The sequence below is a fragment of the Pan paniscus genome, chromosome 9 (assembly GCF_029289425.2).
Source record: "Pan paniscus chromosome 9, NHGRI_mPanPan1-v2.0_pri, whole genome shotgun sequence".
NCBI lineage: Eukaryota > Metazoa > Chordata > Mammalia > Primates > Hominidae > Pan > Pan paniscus.
Genome location: NC_073258.2, coordinates 64,924,164 through 64,944,884, shown reverse-complemented (window position 1 = coordinate 64,944,884; position 20,721 = coordinate 64,924,164). Strand labels below are relative to the sequence as shown.

The window sequence follows — 20,721 nt, the reverse complement described above, 5'->3', positions numbered from 1 at the left end:
TGCCATCGCACCCCAGCCTGGGCAACAAGAGTGAAACTCTGTCTCAAAAAAAAAAAAAAAAAAGACAGAGTTAACTCCAGAATTACTTTTAAAATAGAAAATATCCTTCTCAAAGTAATACGTTAAGTCTTATCAGTTAATACCATAGTAGCCATCAATCTACCACACTGTTTTCTAACTTCCCACTCTAACAAATTTTTACTGGGGAAAAGGATCAAAACAAATATCCCAAGGGCTGGTGCTTTCTTACTTCATTTATTTGTTTGTTTGTATTTGAGACAGGGTCTCCCTCTGTCCTCCAGGCTGGAGTGCCAGTGGTACAATTGTGGCTCACTGCAGCCTTGACCTCCTGGCCTCAAGCTATCCTCCCACCTCAGCCTCCCAAGTAGTAGCTGGGACCACAGGCGCATGCCACCACACCTGGCTAATTTTTAAACTTTCTTTTCTTTTTTGTTTTTTTTTTTTGTTTTTTTTTTTTTGAGACGGAGTCTTGCTCTGTCACCCAGGCTGGAGTGCAGTGGTGCGATCTCCGCTCACTGCAAGCTCCGCCTCCCGGGTTCGCGCCATTCTCCTGCCTCAGTCTCCCAAGCAGTTGGGACTACAGGCACCTGCCGCCACGCCTGGCTAATTTTATTTTTGTATTTTTAGTAGAGACGGGGTTTCACCGTGTTAGCCAGAATGGTCTCGATCTCCTGACCCCGTGATCCGCCTGCCTCGGCCTCCCAAAGAGCTGGGAATACACGCATGAGCCACCGCACCTGGCCTGATTTTTAAACTTTCTACAGACATGGTGCCTCACTACATTGCCAGGTTGGTCTCAAACTACTGGGCTCAAGCAACCTGCCCACCTCGGCCTCCTGAAGTGCTGGGATTATAGGCATGAGCCACCATGCCCACCCTGGGCGCTGTCTTTCTTGCATACTGTTGTATCTTTGGAGCTGGGACAAAGTGGGTCTTAAATAAATAGCCCCAAATAAGTGAATCAAAGATTCAGCTTGGTCAGCTGAGACCTAAGTAGGCTCAGGACAGCAATGCCTTGAGCATGAATGAGTAACTGGGAAAATGTGACAGAGAAGTTCTTTTGGGATTACCTTTATTCAGCTTATGTTCCCTTTTTCATGTAAACATCCAAATACCAGATAAAAGCAAAATTATGACTTCATTCAAAATTATTTTATTAAAGACAAAAATATTTTACTACAATAAATAAAATTCCAGTATTATGAAAATGTTTTGAAATGCCATATAAAGTTCCCCTACTTCAACACATCACTGAAACTTGATGTAATAAGAGCTGAGCTTTAGAAATAGTATAACTGTAATCTGGTTATTAGAATAAAAAGTCTTTGTACATTCAAGGAAAACTGTAAAAGCTTGGTGGCAAAGCTATATTACCAAAACAAAACACTTGAAGTAAACTGTAATTCATATGTAGTTCTAATTTAGTAAACATGGTTTGCATCTACCATTATACAGTATGGATATTCAGCATGACTAGATTAGGGCATAACAGAAATGAAGCCCAGTATTGTAGGTTAAAAGGTTCAAAAATCTGAAGTGTGAAGTACTACAGATTACATTTAAATCAGAAATATTCCACAATCTGAGCCATGCATTGTTACTGAACTTACTAGTCAGTGTTTCTACCACAAAACATTCAGTGAACTAAGGTTATGGTAAAACTGTTTGGGAACCTTTCTCTTCAAACAACTCTGAGGTGAGTCAAACTGACTCCACCCCACAGGGAAGGTTCAGCTTATATGTTTTTTTGTGTGTTTTTTGTGTTTTTTTTTAAGACAGAGTCTAGTTCTGTTGCCTAGGTTGGAGTGCAGTGGTGCAATCTCGGCTCACTGCAACCTCCGCCCCCCAGATTGAAGCGATTTTCCTGACTCAGCCTCCGAAGTAGCTGGGATTACAGGCGTGCACCACCGCACCTGGCTAATTTTTTGTATTTTTAGTAGAGATCTGGTTTCACCACGTTGCACAGGCTGGTCTCGAACTCCTGAGCTCAAGCAATCTGCTCACCTCAGCCTCACAAAGTACTAGGATTACAGGCATGAGCCACTGCGCCCAGCCAGCTTATATGTTTTATGGAGATGGAGATTTCAGATGATTCAGATCTGTCATCTTACAGATGAAAGTCTACAAAATGAATTAGTAATAATTCAACAGGTATTTAATTGAGTGCCTACCACGTGTCAGACACTGTTTTAGAAACTGGGCTTAAAGCAGTGAATAAAACAGAAAAAATTTCTTGCCTTTATGGAGCGTACAACACAGAGGGGAAGGCAGACAATAAGCAAAATCAATAAGCAAAATGATGACAATAATACAGTGGTGACAGTGCCTGATTAAACAAAAAAGCAAGCAACCAAATTGAATGCTAACCAAAGAATATTCACGTCACTGGGAAGAGCATGGTAAAACTGTCTATGCTTTAGCAGGACACAAACTGGTCAGTTTATCAAGCTTTGCTTTTCTCTTAACTTCTTTGAACCTTTAGTACTCCAAAAGTTTCAAGTTAGGTGTAGAATAATCTCAGGTAAAACTAAAGTTAGAAGTCCTATTCTCAGAATACTAACACATCCTCTGCTGAGCACCATGATAGCCTGACAGACTTCAAACATTAAGGATTCTTTAGGCTGGGTGTGGTGGCTCATGCCTGTATCTTAGAACTTTGGGAGGCAGAGGAGGGAAAATTGCTTGAGTCCAAGAGGTCAAGATCAGCCTGGGCAACATGGTGAGATCCTGCCCCTACAAAAAATAGAAAAATTAGCCGTGCATGGTGGCATGTGCCTGTAGTCCCAGTCACTTGGGAGGCTGGAGTGGGAGGATTGCTTGAGTCTGGGAGGTCAAGGCTGCAGTGAGCCATGGTCATGCCACTGCACTCCAGCTTGGGTGACAGAGTGAGAAAGAGAGAAGAGAAGAGAAGAGAAAAGAGAAAAATGAAAAAAAAAGGAAAAAAGAAAAAAGATTATTTAACATGACATGGCTACGAGATATATTTAAAAAAACTCTAATAATGTTCCCTAATAAAAATATTATAACTTACTATTTAGGGTATATATTGTTTTCTGGGGACAAGCTTAGAGGGTAAACAGAGCTCAGTGCTGCATTCATTTCTCAGTGATTGTGAGATGCAGGCGCTAATCATTACTATCAATCAAGCTTTCCCACATGTAGAAAAATAAGGTAGCATCATCATCTGTGCTTTAACTTTTATTATTTTGTTTAGAATTTCAGTAAATGAAAATACCATTTTTGGCTAGCTGAAACCCTAACAAACTTGGACACAGCTGACCTGTGCCAAGACAATGGGAAAAATTGGGCTGGAAGTAAAAAGTTTATAAAGGCATGAAAACATTAAATAGAATGAAGACTAAAAACTAATAAGCCTTTTAAGCAAAGACTCTTCCAATTGGTCAGTATGGCACTTGTAGTCACTGCTGTTGCCCAAGTCAGTACCTGGCAAAAGGACAGAAAAGTCCAGTGAATCTGAAGGCAGTTAGCTGTTAAAATACTATACACTGTAAAGCTGTCTGGTGGAATAAATCTGGATTATTTTATGTCTCAGAAAATGTCTACTATCTTTCTTTTCTCAAAAGATTCATCCCTTCACATGCACTCCAAGAGCCTTTCAACACTACTCAAAACAAATCGCCATCAAAACTCTCATTATGAACATTTTCTAAATTAGTTCTTTGCTATAATGGAATTTAGTGTGGATATTCATTTTCAAGAGTTCTAATCACTTAAAAACATGGTGCTACTCTAATTATTAACAAATAAAGTCATAGATCTAGTAGATTTACTAAAAAGGGAATCAGCTGAGTGTGGTGGCTCATGCCTGTAATCCTAGCACTTTGAGAAGCCAAGGCAGGGAGACAGCTTGAGCCCAGGAGTTCGAGACCAGCCTGGGCAACACAGTGCGACCCCATCTCTACAAAAAAATTAAACAATTAGCCAGGCATGGTGGCATACACCTGTGGTCCTGACTACTTGGGAGGCTGAAGTGGGAGGACTGCTTGAGCCCAGGAGGTCGAGGCTGCAGTGAGCCATGCACTCCACCCTGGGTGACAAAGCAAGACCTTGTTTCAAAAAATGGGGGGTGGGTGAGAATCGATATATGGTAAGAGGTAAAAAATGTCATATCCCCACAATGATCATGAACATGTTCTCAAACTTATCAAGTACTCAGCTCCATGATTACTCATCTTCTTAAACTCTAAATACTCCACTGAGATATATTATCTGAAACAAAGACTAAGAAATTAAGTTGGTAGTCATATTCTAAATTCTAAATTTTTAGACCCAAATAAAAAATGCTTTTATATTTTTGAGAGATGGAATTTCACTCTTTTTGCCCAGGCTGGAGTGCAATGGTGTGACCTTGGCTCACCGCAACCTCTGCCTCCTGGGTTCAAGCGATTCTCCTGCCTCAGCCTCCGGAGTAGCTGGGATTACAGGCATGCGCCACCAGGCCTAGCTAATTTTGTATTTTTAGTAGAGACAGAGTTTCTCCACGTTGGTTAGGCTGGTCTGGAACTCCCGACCTCAGGTGATTCGCCTGCCTCGGCCTCTCAAAGTGCTGGCATTACAAGTGTGAGCCATTGCGCCCGGCCAAAAAATTCTTATTAAAAAATTCGAAGTCGGCCAGGCACGGTGGCTCACGCCTGTAATCCCAGCACTTTGGGGGCCGAGCTGGTCCTGATCACGAGGTCAGGAGTTCAAGACCAGCCGGACCAACATGGAGAACCCCATCTCTACTAAAAATACAAAAAAATTAGCCGAGTGTGGTGGCGCATGCCTACAATCCCAGCTACTCGGGAGACTGAGGCAGGAGAATCGCTTGAACCCAGGAGGTGGAAATTGCGGTGAGCCAAGATCACACCACTGCACTCTAGCCCAGGCAACAATGTGAGACTCCATCTCAAAAAAAAAAAAAAAAACACACACAAAGTCCTTTAATCACAATTACTAATCGTGTGGCCTTGAGTAAACTGCTTAATCCAATCTCATCAAAATGGGAAAATTAAAGCACCTAACTTTAGAACTGTTGTGAGGATTAAATGAGTTAATACATGTTCACAGTAGTATCTGCCACTTAGTAAATCCCCAATAAATGCCCCCAAACACCACATTCTCAAAAAACTCTCTTGACATAGAGACTCCAGACCACATGCCTTTTTACTAGGGAGAGAAAAGGCATATTGGCAAACTGTAACCACCTTCATCTGGTATATAATACAGAAAATCCTCATGTAGAGCTTTAGACACTTTCCCTCCTACCATTCACATATTAAGGAAGATAATTCAAAGAGCTTTTATCTACTTCAAAGTCTTAGGTGATGCAACGTCTGAATACGTTGGTACAAACCAAATGCCTATGGCATCCCAAGAATTGTGCTAGGTTCTATGCAGATAAAGATGCTTGAGAGCCCAGCCTGGCATAGTGGCTCATGCCTGTAATGTCAACACTCTGGGAGGCCCAGGTGGGAGGATTGCTTGAGCCCAGGAGTTAGATGAGCCTAGGCAAAATAATGAGACAGATCCCTTCTCTATAAAAAATTGTAGGGCCCAGCGCGGTGGCTCACGCCTGTAATCCCAGCACTTTGGGATGCTGGGGCAGGTGGATCACCTGAGGTTGGGATCTCGAGACCAGCCTGACCAACATGGAGAAACCCTGTCTCTACTAAAAATACAAAACTAGCCGGGAGTAGTGGTGCATGCCTGTAATTCTAGCTACTCAGCAGGCTGAGGCAGGAGAATCACTTGAACCTGGGAGGCAGAGGTTGTGGTGAGCTGAGATCGCGCCATTGCATTCCAGCCTGGGCAACAAGAATGAAAACTCCGTCTCAAAAATAAAATTTTTTGTTTTAAATTAGCTTGGTGTGGTGGCACACGCCTGTGGTTCCAGCTACTCAGGAAGCTAAGGTGGGAGGATTGCTTGAGCCTGGAAAGTTGAGGCTGCAGTGAGCCCTAATTGACCCACTGCACTCCAGCCTGGGCAACAGAGTGAGACCCTGTCTCAAAAAAAAATAACAAAAAAACAAACAAAAAACCCAAAAAACAAAACCAAAAACCCCACAAGAGAACTCAACATATAAGAAATTCTAAGCCAACGCTGAAAGATAAATAACTTTTCCTTTTTTTTTGAGACAGTCTCAGTCTCACTCTGTCGACCAGGCTGGAGTGCAGTGGCCTGATGTCAGCTCACTGCAACCTCCACCTCCCCGGTTCAAGTGATTCTCATGCCCCAGCCTCCTGAGTAGCTGGGACTAGAAGCGTGCACCACCATGCCCAGCTAATTTTTGTATTTTTAGCGGAGATGGGATTTTGCCATGTCGGCCAGGCTTGTCTCAAATTCCCGACCTCAAGTGATCCACCCGCCTCGGCCTCCCACAAGTGCTGGGATTACAGACGTGAGCCACCACACCCAGCCAGTAAATTTTCCTCAACAAAATGTTTCACAAATGATCTTTACCACCAGCAGGGTCAAAGCATATTTTAGTTCAATGTACAACCAGCTGAACAATTTAATAACCGAGCACAAAGACAGCCTTTGGCACAATTTTTCACAATCCCTCTCAAACTTAAGAGCAACTACTAGTTCTTCATGGGCTTTATCTCTGATTTACTGCTTCAGAACTTCCTAAGGAGGACAGAGCTCAGGAATCTGTATTACAAGTTTCCCAGGCAACGAAACTGGTTTCAGAACCACAGCCTTAATACATTTGGTATGTGTTGGAGAGCAGAAAGATAAGGGCCATACTTCAGAGCTCTAGTCCCATAAAAATCCCACAGGAGGAGCCACTGTCACGGCTTCTCCTCACATAGAGGGGCTTGCACAACTTAAGAGTACCAAGGCATACAGCAGGAGCGGTCTTCCCGTGCCTACTTTAAACACTTCCATATACTAATTCTAAAGTACAGTAATTCTGCATTTTTATTGGAATAAGGAAAAAAACACATCTGACTAGAAAATCTGGTATGGGAATTGAGGAAGAAATTTCTCTCTTTTATGCCTAGAGTATTTTATCTTTCAGAGCAAGATGGGGAGTTTAAAGTAACATGATACAAAAAAAACAAAAAAACTACAATGTCTAAGACTGGGCACAGTGGTGCCCGCCTGTAGTCCCGGCTACTCAGGAGGCTGAGGCGGGAAGATTGCTTGAGTCCAGGAGTTTGAGACCATCCTGGGAAACACAGTGAGACCACATCTCTTAAAAAACAAAGAAACAACCAACAAAAAATACTTATGAGTAAATACATTTGAATTGAAAACCCTTCATACACTGTTTATTCTGCTTCTTTTTCCCCAAAGTGTCTCTTAGATAAAGATTTAGTACTCATCTATTCAAGTACTTATAACTTAATTACTAAAAACAAAATGTGATCTATAATTAAGGAATAAGGAATGTTATATCCTATATCAAAGAGTTCTTCCTAAAAAGAGTAAATAATTTAAAATTAGGTTATAGTTACCATGTGATTAATTACCTGCTCACCTAAGAAATTCATTACTTTTTACTAAAAGGATATCTATAACATGGAATAACTATATACATCAGTGAAGAATGGGTGCCAGCCTGTAGTAGCCACTAACTTACTTTTTCATATCCATACTATGCATATTCATTTGAGGGAGGTTTGAAATATTCAGGTATAGGTTTTCCTACACTTGAATTTTCTCATGTTCACAAAACAAGACAAATTCGTGCAAAACAGTATCAACAACTTGCAGCCACAGCATCAAAATAGGAAGTTAGCCAGCAGACATTCTGCAGCCAAGCTAGATCCTAAACAAAATGTCTCTTTTGTACAAAGAAAAATGTTTTTCTTTTTTTTTTTTAAAAAAGGCTGTAACTGGCAAATTTATTTTTTCCTCAATGCTTGCCCCCAAAGTTCAGGGTTGTAACTTCCTATTCCAGATGCCTACTGCATTAGTCAAATTGAATGCAAGCATTCATTAATGCAATGCTTCCAATGCGGCATGGTGGATGGATCCTCTCTTTCCAATCTCATTTTCACCTACTTTTCTTCCAATGTTTTCTAAAGAAACAGTATTTTCTAGCTTCCACTCTCAAGGGTTTTGAAAAGTAAAACAAAATTTCAGTTTGATTTTGATTTTGTTGGAGGGAGCATATACCCCAGATGATACTAAATTATATCACTAATAGTGATAATATGGTCAAAACAATGTTATCTGCCTCTTCTGCTGTCATGATTTTAATACTAACTTCAAAATGCCATCTCTAAAAAGAAGTCTAAACCCTAAAATACAGCTAGTTTATTTGATCATCTTTATTATAGGTACAGCAGTTATGACCACGGCTTTGGCATCCTCCCTCTATCACTTACTTGCTGTGTTACCTTGAGCAAGTGATTTCACCATTTTCAAGTCATTTCAATTGGTAAAAGAGCTAGTCCCTTCCCTTCATAGAACTGCTTATGAAGATTAAATGAGATGATTCATGTGAAGTTTACTGGGCATAGTAAAAGTTCAATAAAAATTAGCCACATACTACATCTATACTTCTGTCAATATCTTTGTATGTTTTATGAAGTACAGGAAAACATCATTAAAATGTAATCCACTATTTTGAAACTCTCAGGGATTAGGCTGAAATATAACTGTTGCTTGATGGAAAAAGGAAACCATAAGCAAAAGACTGCAAGGACAAGGACTACTCAGGGGTACAACTTATTGAAGAAGGAACTGATTATTCCACTGACATTCTAACTAGAAATCTATTCATATCAAAAGTTTAACTTCCTAGCTTATGTAGCTGTATTCTCAAAGCAGTACAACTTAGTAAATATCACAAAATTTACTTTTAAAAACTTTAACTGCCTTTAACTCAGTCTGAATCAATGACATTTTTTATACATGCATCTACCTGAAACCCAATAATGATAAATATGTATTTCAGGACAAAAAAAAAAGTCATTCTTAAATCTTAACATGTCCTATTTAGGCCAGGTATGGTGGCTCATGCCTGTAATCCCAGCACTTTGGGAAGCCAAGGTAGGAGGACCGCTTGTGCTCAGGAGTTCAGCCTGGGCAACCTAGTGAGACCTTGTCTCTATTTTTTTTTTAAGTCCTATTATTACTACATATTGCTTAATATGATTGGGGTATATAAAAATAGACACAATTTCCCTAAGGCTAGATAGCTAAGGTATATGAAGCCAAAGAAATTAGTTGGGTTAGTGTCAGTGACGGACTCAAAGTGCATGCTGGTGGCAGCAGTCACTTTCAAAGGCCTGTGTGGAAGTGGACTGTTCCCAGAGCCCTCATCTCCATTCAGGGTTTTAATACAGTTAACCAACTATGTATCAACAGCTTCCTCTTCCCTTATTTTTACTAAGGCAGACTGGAAGCTACCGGTCTTGGCAACCCTAGAAAACAACTAATCATCTGCCAAGGTGTTCCTTCAAACAACTGAACAGGCTAACCTCTAGACTGCCAATGACGTAGGGCCCCACTGGGCTACTTTTCTATCATGTGTTTTGTTTATTTGTTTGTTGCAGGAGAAAATGCTACTAATAGAAGTTAAATGAAACCCATTCGAGGATAGGGCATTCTTTTGTTTTGTTTTTGAGACGGAGTTTTGCTCTTTCGCCCAAGCTGGAGTGCAATGAATAGCGTGATCTCGGCTCACTGCAACCTCTGTCCCCCGGGTTCAAGTGATTCTCCTGCCTCAGCCTCCCGAGTAGCTGGGATTACAGGTGCCTGCCACCACACCTGGCTAGTTTTTGTATTTTTAGTAGAGACGGGATTTTGCCATGTTGGCCAGGCTGGTCTCGAACTCCTGACGTCAGGTGATCCGCCTGCCTCAGCCTCCTAAAGTGCTAGGATTACAGGTGTGAGCCACCGCGCACAGTCGGATAGGGCATTCTTAATTACCTTTCTACAATAAGACTATTCTCAATCTACGTTGGTCAAAAAAATTTTTTTGTAGGCAAAAAGGAATAAGTGTATGCTGTCTTACAAATTCTAATACACACTGTGAAACTGAAGCCTATTAAAACATTCATTTTTAATTTAAATCCTTTTTATTTACCTCCCTTCTACTTGAGTGTACATGTAAGTGTTGTTAACCAGGGATTAAAATAATTTTTAAAGCTATGACAGTTATCTTTTCAACGTTATACATTAGGTATGTAAGCCATGGGTTACACTGTTACACCGTTTAGAGTATCAACTATCCCTTTTCTATATGAAAAAAGTGGCTTGGCCTGGCGACGTGACTCATGCCTGTAATGCCAGCACTTTGGGAGGCCAAGGCAGGCGAATCACTTGAGTTTAGGAGTTTGAGTCCAGCCTGGTCAACATGGTGAAACCCCGTTTCTACTAAAAATGCAAAAATTAGCTGGGCATGGTGGTGCACGCCTATAATCCCAGCTACTCAGGAGGCTGAGGCAAAGAGAACTGCTTGAGTGATTCTTGGGTGGAGGTTGCACTGAGCTGAGATCACACCAATGCACTCCAGCCTGGGCGACAGAGTAAGACTCCATCTCAAAAAAAAAAGAAGAAAAAAGAAAAGAAAAAAAATAGTGACTTAAGGTTAGAACGTATTCTTAAAGATCTGAAATACTTACAAGAGAGGAAATAATTATTTGTTCTATTTATGCCATATTTTTCTTCCACAGTAGAATAATTTAATACCTATTTGCTTAAATTATTAAGTTTCTCATGAGAAAAAAAAATCCTTAAAAATAAAAATATTGTCAAGTTCCAAATGTCAAGAACAATATAACTACTTCATATGTTTGAGTTACTTTCTAACATTAACAAAATTTCTATCTTTTAATGTAAACATGTTAATTTCAGAGGTCATTATTTGGCCCACAAGATACCCAAATTCACACAATGAGGCACATTATAAAGGAATTGGGGGTTCTAATGTCATCAGTTTAAATTAAAACAAATTGTCGGCCAGGTGTGGTGGTGGCTCATGCTTATAATCCCAGCACTGTGGATGGCTGAGGTGGAAGGACTGGCTGAGCCAGACTGGCTGAGGAGTTCGAGACCAGCCTGGGCAACACAGCAAAATGTCTCTACGAAATAAAAATTAAAAAATTAGCAGGGCATGGTGGCATGTGCCTGTAGTCCCAGCTACTCAGAAAGCTGAGGTGGGGGGATCGCTTGAACCCAGGAGATTGAGGCTGCAGTGAACTATGAATGTGCCATTGCCCTTCAGCCAGGGTGACAGAGTGAGACCCTATCTCAAAACAACAACAACAAAAAATTAAATTAAAAAAAAAAATTCCCTACCATGTTTCCTAAGAAGCAGATTTAACCAGGCAAAAGTTTTACTAATTTTTTTTAAATCCCATTATGTTTTTATTCTTATAAGTCTTTTGCAGCTAGAGAACTCGACCTGTAACAACAAACTGTTTGCACAAGACTTCTTAAATCTATCAATCTATCTAGTGATTTTAATTACTTTTTCCTCTTTTAAAATAAAGGTTCTCAATTGACCTATATTTGGGTCTAGTAAAAACAGCGCGAATGAAATAATACTTTATTATTAGTATAAATTGATGAAGCACATAGTACCCTCTCTTTCAGCTTCTTGGCAATGTTGCCTCCACAAACTGATTCCCTTCCCTACAGATTGACAGATTAAAAACAAAACAAAACAAAACAAAGCCACAACTCAATCTCTAGGACAAGAAGCCTTGCTTGCCAAAAGTCACATAACTGACTTGTTCAATGTTTGTAGGCAATTTGGAACTAGCCTAGCTTTTATGACGTGTCTCAGATAAATTCACATTAAAATACCCTAGCTAGGCTGGTATTTTTCTAGTTCAGTGGAAGCACACTTTTATACTGTTTTTCCAATCTGCTACCTCTGTAAACCAGTTTCATAGCTCCAAAACAATATATTAAATGCATTCTAGGGGTTGGGTGTTTCCTGAGCCACAATTTTGTTGCTGTTGGTGGTGGTGGTGACACAGGGTCTTGCTCTCTCACCCAGTGGGGAGTGCAGTGGCATGATCATTGCTCACTGCAACCTCCAGCCCCTGGGCTCAAGCAATCCTCCCACCTCAGCCTCCTGAGTAGCTGGGACTACAGGCATGCACCACCTATGCCCGGATATTTTTTGTAGACACAGGGTTTCACCATGTTGCCCAGACTGGTCTCAAACTCATGAGTTCAAGTGATCTGCCCGCCTTTGCCTCCCAAAGTGCTGAGATTACAGGTGTGAGCAACTGCACCTGGCCTCTGAGCCACAATTCTATCTGCTCCAAATTCTGGTGGGCAAGTTTTTAATTTTAAAGAAATACTCAAAACTACTCCTGAAGTTTATGCTATGTTACAGGGTCCACCCAGCCTCATTTTACTTTATTAACCATTACACGAAACCCACTGGAAACTGCTAAATAGAAAGAATCAGCTTGTAATTAGTTTTTATTTTAGGGGATTTGGGGCAATAGAAGACTTGTGCCTCGTATCCCCAGTTACAGCCTCTTTCTCAACATTTTTCTTTTACCAATGCACACAAAAAAATTACAGACTTGCCTTGTGAGGTCGAAAATAGAGATACAGGCTGAGAGGAAGAGGAAGAAACAAAGGAATCTGAAAGAAAATATACAGCATGAGAATATGACAACCTCACACAGGAATTTTAACTTTAACTTTCTTTTTGATGGGGAGGAAGAGCCAAGCATCATAATTTCATTGGGTTTAACAAGGAGGAAAACTCAAATCTTTATTTCCAATTATTGTTTTCACTCACCTGGTAGCAAAACCTTATTTTATTTTCAAGATGCATTTCTAAAAGTTAATCCATTCATTTTTTTTTTTTTAGTCAAACATTCTCACCTTCAAAAAAAGAAAAGAGGAACCCCTAGCATTTTACATTAAGCACAACCTCAAGAACAGATGCTGCTGCTCTGCTACTCTGTGTGGGAAGGGGAAAATAAGTATCTGAATACTAATTAATATTTGCTTTTAACCATTCCTGGATGCATTTTGAGGAGTTAAGTCACTAATATAAGCATTTAAAAATATCTAATTGGCAAATATGCAAAGTTGACCCTAAATATTTTTTTAAAAATCACAATTAATCCATGGGGAAAACAGGACTACATGAGAAATCTATCTTCTAAAATTATACTCCTCTAGGCTGGGCGTGGTGGCTCACATCTGTAATACCAGCACTTTGGGAAGCTGAGGCAGGTGGATCACCTGAGGTCAGGAGTTCGAAATCAGCCTGGCCATCATGGTGAAACCCCGTCTCTACTAAAAATACAAAAATTAGCTAGGCGTGGCAGTGCACGCCTGTAATCCCAGCTACTCAAGAAGCTGAGGCAGGAGAATCACTTGAACCCGGGAGGCAGAGTTTGCAGTGAGCCAAGATCGTGCCACTGCACTCCAGCCTGGGCAATAGAGTGAGACTCCTTCTCAAAAAAAAATTAATTAATTAAATAAAATTATACTCCTCTAATTCAGCAACATGTATCAAAATTTAAAATGCACATATTCTCCTCCCAGTCCCCCTGCACAATACTAACTCTACAGTTACACTTCTAAGAATATATACTATGGACATATTTGCATACATGTACAAAGATATGTGTTGCCAGGCGTGGTGGCTCATGCCTGTAATCCCAGCACTTTGGGAGGCTGAGGCAGGCGGATCACGAGGTCAGGAGATCAAGACCATCCTGGCTAACACGATGAAACCCCGTCTCTATGAAAAATACAAAAAATTAGCCAGGCGTGGTGGCGGGCGCCTGTAGTCCCAGCTACTCGGGAGGCTGAGGCAGGAGAATGGCGTGAACCCAGGAGGCAGAGCTTGCAGTGAGCCGAGATCGCGCCACTGCACTCCAGCCTGGGAGACAGAGTGAGACTCCGTCTCAAAAAAAAAAAAGAAAAAAATATGTGTATGAAGATATTCATAAAAGCTCTGGTTATAAATATTAGGAATACTCTAAAGTTACATCTATCACTTGCTTTGGCAACACATATACTAAAATTGGAGGGATACACAGAAGACTAGCATGGCCCCTAAAGTTTTTTTTTTTAAAGTTACATGCAAACTATGAAACACTTGCTGCCATGAAAAAGAATGAGGTACAGCTATACCTTGGTATCTGAGGGGGATTGGTTCTAAAACCACCACCCCCCACCACTAAAATCTGAAGATGCTCAAGTCCTATGTATAAAATGGCATAGTATTTGCATATAACCTACACACATCATCCCTTATACTTCAAGTATTCTTTAGACACCTAATACAACGTAAATGCTATGTAAATAGTTGTTACACTGTATTGTTTTTAAAAATTGTGTTTTTTTAATTGTTGTTTTTTAAAAAAATATTTTTGGTCCACAATTGGTTGAATCCACAGATGTAGAACCTGAGATAAGGTAGGCTAAGTGTATACGTAGACATAGTCCATCTACGAATTAAACTCAAAAAGCAAAGTGCAGGCCAGGCGCAGTGGCTCACACCTGTAATCCCAGCACTTTGGGAGGCCGAGGCAGGCAGATCACGAGGTCAGGAGGTTGAGACCATCCTGGCTAACACCGTGAAACCCCGTCTCTACTAAAAATACAAAAAATTAGCTGGGCGTGGTGGCGGGCACCTGTAGTCCCAGCTACTCAGGAAGCTGAGGCAGGAGAATGGCGTGAACCCAGGAGGTGGAGTTTGCAGTGAGCCGAGATCACGCCATTGCACTCCAGCCTGGGCAACAGAGCAAGACTCCGTCTCAAAAAAAAACCAAAAAAACAAAAACAAAGTGCAGTGTGCTTAAAAAGCAGTGTGCTCCCATTTGTTAAGTAACAAAGGGACGGCCGGGCACAGTGGCTCATGCCTGTAATCCCAGCACTTTGGGAGGTGGAGGCAGATGGATCATGAGGTCAGGAGTTCAAGACCAGCCTGGCCAACATGGTGAAACTCTGTCTCTACTAAAGATACAAAAAATTAGCCAGGCGTGGTGGCACGTGCCTGTAATCCCAGCTACTCCGAAGGCTGAGGCAGGAGAATCACTTGAACCCGGGTGGCAGAGGTTACAGAGAGCTGAGATCACGCCATTGCACTCCAGCCTGGGCGACAGGGCGAGACTCTGTCTCAAAAAAAACAAAAACCAAAAACACAAAAAAAACCACACACTAAGAACATAAAATGACTTTTTCAATAAAAATGATGAAAAAAGAATAAAAAAGCCATGTGAAAAACAAAACCCTCCAAAATTGTCCCTAAATACTGAACTTTACATATTAACTCCCTTTTATCTTGCAATTATAAAAATGTTTTCACAAATATTAGAAATATATTTAAGCTAGAAGATTGCTTTAAAGGACTGGGCTATAGCTATAAGTACTAATTCATGAAAACTATTTAGTTTCAAATATAAAGCTGCTTTTTAATTATATGAAAATGAAGTACCACATTTACTCCTACAAATTAAAAAATTGTCCTTTCCTTATTTATTTATTTTTGAGACAAAGTTTCACTCTGCTGCCCAGTGCACTGACATGATCACAGCTTACTGCATCCTTGACCTCCTGGGCTCAAGTGATCTTCCTGCCTCAGCCTCCCGAGTAGCACTGACTACAGGTGTGCACCACTACGCCCAGATAATTTTTTATTTTTTTCTGGAGACAGGTGTCACCATGTTGCTTAGGCTGGTCTTGAACTCCTGGGCTCAAGCAGTCCTCCCACTCAGCCTCCCAAAGTGCTGCGATTACAAGCATGAGCCACCATACCCAGGTCTAAGTGATACTTTAATCAAGGGTAGCTCTCTTGCTCCTGTTTTTGCCATGTGACATGCCTGTGCCCCCTGTGTCTTCTGCATGATTGGAAGCTTCCTGAAGCCTCCCCAGAAACTGAGGAGCCTCCGGCACTTTGCTCCCTATAAAGCCTGCAGAACTGTTCACAAATAGAGAGAAATTTTACTCTCTGGCTCATACCCTGAGTTTCATTATACTTTATGTAGATGATTTAAATAAAATATGGGACTTTTTAGCTGATTAAATTTAGAAATTGAGAAGATGTTGAAAGATATTCTAGAATGAGCTATCAAGACACACAAAGACATGAAGGAACCTTAAATGCTTATTGGTCTGTGAAAGAAGCCAGTATGAAAGGGCAACATACTGGCCCAGTCCAACTATATGACATTCTGGAAAAGAGCTGTACATTTGATATCAGGAAAAAAACAGAAACAACAAAACGATATCAATACTTCAAACAGCAAGGGTTTAGAAAGTATAAAAATTTGGAAGAGAAGTACTGTAAGAAACAAATTATATATGAGCACTAAAAGCTGAAAATTCTTTTTTTTTTTTTTTTTTTTGAGAAGGAGTCTCGCTCTGTCACCAGGATGGAGGGCAGTGGCGCAATCTCGGCTCACTGCAACCTCTGCCTCCTGGGTTCAAGCGATTCTCCTGCCTCAGCCTCCTGAGTAGCTGGGACTACAGGCGCGCACCACCACACCTGGCTAATTTTTTGTATTTTAGTAGAGACAGGGTTTCACCATGTTGGCCAGGATGGTCTCGATGTCCTGACCTCGTCATCCGCACGCCTCAGCCTCCCAAAGTGCTGGGATTACAGGTGTGAGCCACCAAGCCTGGCCTGAAAATTCTTATCAGGATACACAGTGACCAATGAAGAAGATCAAATAAAAAATAACAAATTTCAATTAATCCTTTACTTCTCAGGAGGCTGAGGTGGAAGGACCATTTGAGCCTAGGAGAGGGCAGTTGCAGTGAGCTGAGATCATGCCACTGCACTCCAGCCTGGGTGACAAAGTGAGACTCCATCTCAAAAAAAAAAATAAAAAGGATGGGGGCAGGGAAACAGGTCAGGTGAGGTGGCTCACGCCTGTAATCCCCACACTTTGGGAGGCTGAGGCAGGTGGACCGCTTGCGCCCAGGAGCTCAAGACCAGCCTGGGCAACATGGTGAGATCCTGTCTCCACAAAAAATTAAAAAAAAAAAAAAATTAGCTGGGTGTGGTGGCATGAGCCTATAGTCCCAGCTACTTGGAAGGCTGAGGTGAGAGGATTATTTGAGGCCAGGAAGCTGAGGCTGCAGTGAACCGTGATCACACCACTGTACTCCAGCCTGGGCAACAGAGTGAGACCTTACCTAAAAAAAAAAAAAGTAAAAGAATCATGTTTTCCTATCTCTATGTTTCCAGATGGATCCATTTCTACATGCATTTACTATCAACATTAAATCTCTGCCAATGATGCGTTTAAATCCCAACAAACCTGAAAAACCAAATACTTCAAGCCCAATGCCAAAGAAGAGCCTATGAGCATGCCAGCTGTTTGCCTTTTCACCTTCACCTAACACCACTCCCTCCTAATGGAAAATTTCAACATGCAAATTGTTATGCAGATGCAGAACACAGATAACTGGTAATGGCTGGAACAATATTCCATGAGGTTTCTAACTTACAAAACCACATTGTATTCATATTCTGTATTTGTGTCACAGGGAACTGAACCCCAGAATGATCTTAATCCTCAAATGCCATTAATGAAACCATTTTCATTAAGTAGCGAAGTCCAGGACCTGTGTTAGTACTGGTAATACAGTGCCCACAAGTAGCTGAAAATCAAATATGCACCAGTAAAACTGTATGAGTTGTGCGAATGCAGCAGAGACAGCCACTATGGTAAATTAAGAATGTTTCAGAAGAGGTGGTAAGCTTGGTCTTAAAGATTTAAGTTCATGAGGTGAACAAGGAAGGGAAAGGCATTCTGGGGAGAAGGAACAATTGGCCAGATTCCAAATGGCTTTAAATGCCATGTAATCTGGATTATATCCTTTGTGTAATAAGGAATCACTGAAGGTTTTTAAGTAAGGGTGTGACAATATCACGTGTTTTAGAAAGAACTCTGGCAGCAGGGTAGAGCATGGACGGAACTGAAAAGCTACTGCATAATCTTGGCAAGAGATAAGGGCTCGCACTATGGCAGTGAGGATGGGAATGAGAGGACTGCTGACAAGAGAGAAGACAGGTCTTGAGACCACCTGCCTGGATGTTGAAGACTGGAGAAGTAAAAGATCACTGAGGGACTAAATGAAATGCCATGGTTGGGAACACAGAGGAATTCTTTTTTTTTTTTTTTTTTGAGAAGGAGTCTCAGCTCTGTCGCCCGCCCAGGCTGGAGTACTGTGGTGTGATTTCAGCTCACTGCAACCTCCGCCTCCCAGGTTCAAGTGATTCTCATGCCTCAGCCTGCCGAGTAGCTGGGATTACAGATGCACGCTACCACACATGGCTAATTTTTGTATTTTTAGTAGGGGTTTTGTATTTTTAGTGGGGTTTCACCACGCTGGCAGGCTGGTCTCAAACTCCTGACCTAAAGTGACCCGCCCACCTTGGCCTCCCAAAGTGTTCGGATTACAGGCGTGAGCCACTGTGCCTGGCCAGGAATCCCTTATATTATTAACTTTCAATATAAAAAAGTTGCCTAAGGCATATATAAGTGGCAACTGTTGAACAGGCAGTTCAGTAATAGGCACAGGCTCAGGAGAGAGGTAAATGCTGTAGATAAATATCTGGGAATTAACATTTGGGTGAGAACTGACACCACTGCAGTGAATACCTTCATCCAGGAAGAAATACAGAAGTTTTACAAAAGAATCTTGAGGTATCTCAATATTTAAAGGGGCCAGTGGTAGGAGCTCGGGAGCAGGTGCTGGCAGTCAGTCGGAACAACCTCTCCCAGCCTTGCCTCATGTACAAGACAGTATCTGGAGTCAATGGTTCCTCAGTGATCTTAGATCATGTTAAGTTTCCCAGGTATGCTGAGATTGTCCACTTGATCTTACCAGATGGCATGAAGAGAAATTTTAAAATATGTGTATTTAAAGGGGATCAAGAAAGAAAGACCAGTGAAGAAAACAGAAAGAAGTCAAGAAAGGAAAAAATGGTGCCATTTGGAGAATGCTTTAGAGAATGGTTAAGGGTCAAAGCCATTGAATGGCTAAATTAAGACTATGAAAAACAATCAGACGCAGTAGCTGATGCCTGTAATCCCAGCACTTTGGGAGGCCAAAGCAGGTGGATGGCTTGACCTCAGCAGTTTGAGACCAGCCTGGGCAACATGGTGAAATCCCATCTCTACAAAAAAATACAAAAATTAACCAGGCATGCTGGCTTGCTCCTGTAGTCCCAGCTACTTGGGGGGGCTGAGCTGAAAGGATCACTTGAGCCCAGGAGGCGGAGGTGGCAGTGAGCTGAGATTGAGCCATGGCACCTGGGCAAGAGTGAGACACTGTTTTAAAGAAAAAAAAAAAGACTATGAAAAGGGTCCCAGAAATTAATTTCGCATTGATGACTAAAATGAGAGTGGTAGAGGGGGAGGGAACAGACACTGAAGACTGAGGAGTGAAGGTAAGTTTAAAAAACACTGAAAACAAAAAGTATGGGAAATACGGGTGATAAAGGGAAGAACTAAAAACTGGGCAGCAGCTATAGGGAGACGCAATGTTGAGGGAAAGTTTTTTAGAAACGAAAATGACAAGTATATTTACAGAAAGACAGAAAGGAGCCAATAGAAGAAAAAAGTCTGAAAATACATAAAAAAGAAACAATTTTTTCTGGAACAAAGCCCACAAAATTGCTAGAAAATATGGGATTGAAAAAGCACAGGTGGGCCGGGTGCGGTGGCTCTCGCCTGTAATGCCAGCACTTTGGGAGGCCAAGGCGGGCGGGTCACCTGAAGGAAGGAGTTCAAGAACAGCCTGGCCAACATAGTGAAACCCCGTCTCTACTAAAAATACAAAAATTAGCCAGGCGTGGTGGCAGGTGCCCGTAATCCCAGCTACTCGGGAGGCCAAGGTAGGAGAACTGCTTGAACCCAGGAGGCAGAGGTTGCAGTGAGCCAGTATCGCACCATTGCACTCCAGCCCGGGGGACAAGAGTGAAACTTCGTCTCAAAATAATAATAATAATAATTAGCTGGGTGTGGTGGCACATATCCCAGCTACTTGACTTGGGAGGCTGAGGCAGGAGAATTGCTTGAATCTGGGACGCGGAGGTTGCAGTGAGCTGAGATGGAACCACTGCACCCCAGCCTGGGCGACAGAGTGAGGCTCTATCTCAAAAAAAATAAAAATAAAAAAAAAGCATAAGTGGACCTGCTGAAAATCTAATTCCAATAAATAACCAGTCATTCGTGCAAATATGTGGCTATATAAGATTATTCATCACAATATTCTTATTTTTAAAATTTTCTTAAAATAGCAACGGGGCCGGGCGCGATGGCTCACGCCTGTAATCCCAGCACTTTGGGAGGCCGAGGCGGGCAGATCACGAGGTCAGGAGATCAAGACCACCTTGGCTAACATGGTGAAACCCCATCTCTACTAAAAATACAAAAAATTAGTCGGGTATGGTGGCAGGCGCCTGTAGTCCCAGCTACTCGGGAGGCTGAGGCAGGAGAATGGTGTGAACCCGGGAGGCGGAGTTTGCCGTGAGCCAAGATCACGCCACTGCACTCCAGCCTGGGCGACAGAGCAAGACTCCATCTCAAAAAAAAAAAAAAGAAAGAAAGAAAATAGCAACAGGGGCCAGGCGTGGTGGCTCAAGCCTGTAATCCCAGCACTTTGGGAGGCCAAGGAGGGCGGATCACCTGAGGTCAGGAGTTCGAGACCAGCCTGGCCAACCATGGTGAAACCCTGTCTCTACTAAAAATACAAAAATTAGCTGGGTGTGGAGGCAGGCACCTGTAATCCCAGCT

The 20,721-nt window shown here is 41.7% G+C and overlaps 1 protein-coding gene across 8 annotated transcripts in view; it reads right to left on the bottom strand.

Annotated features, from left to right (window-relative positions):
- The window catches only part of RTN3 (reticulon 3), a 78,338-nt gene that overhangs the window by 42,315 nt on the left and 15,302 nt on the right, over positions 1–20,721 (bottom strand). For 6 of the 8 annotated variants that reach the window (XM_034932833.3, XM_034932831.3, XM_034932830.3 and 3 more), the window contains exon 2: positions 12,533–12,589. The exons of the other annotated variants lie outside the window; for them this stretch is intronic. In XM_034932833.3, the coding sequence (XP_034788724.1) occupies positions 12,533–12,589 (57 nt within the window). The remainder of the gene's footprint in view (positions 1–12,532; positions 12,590–20,721) is intronic. 8 annotated transcript variants of the gene reach the window in all.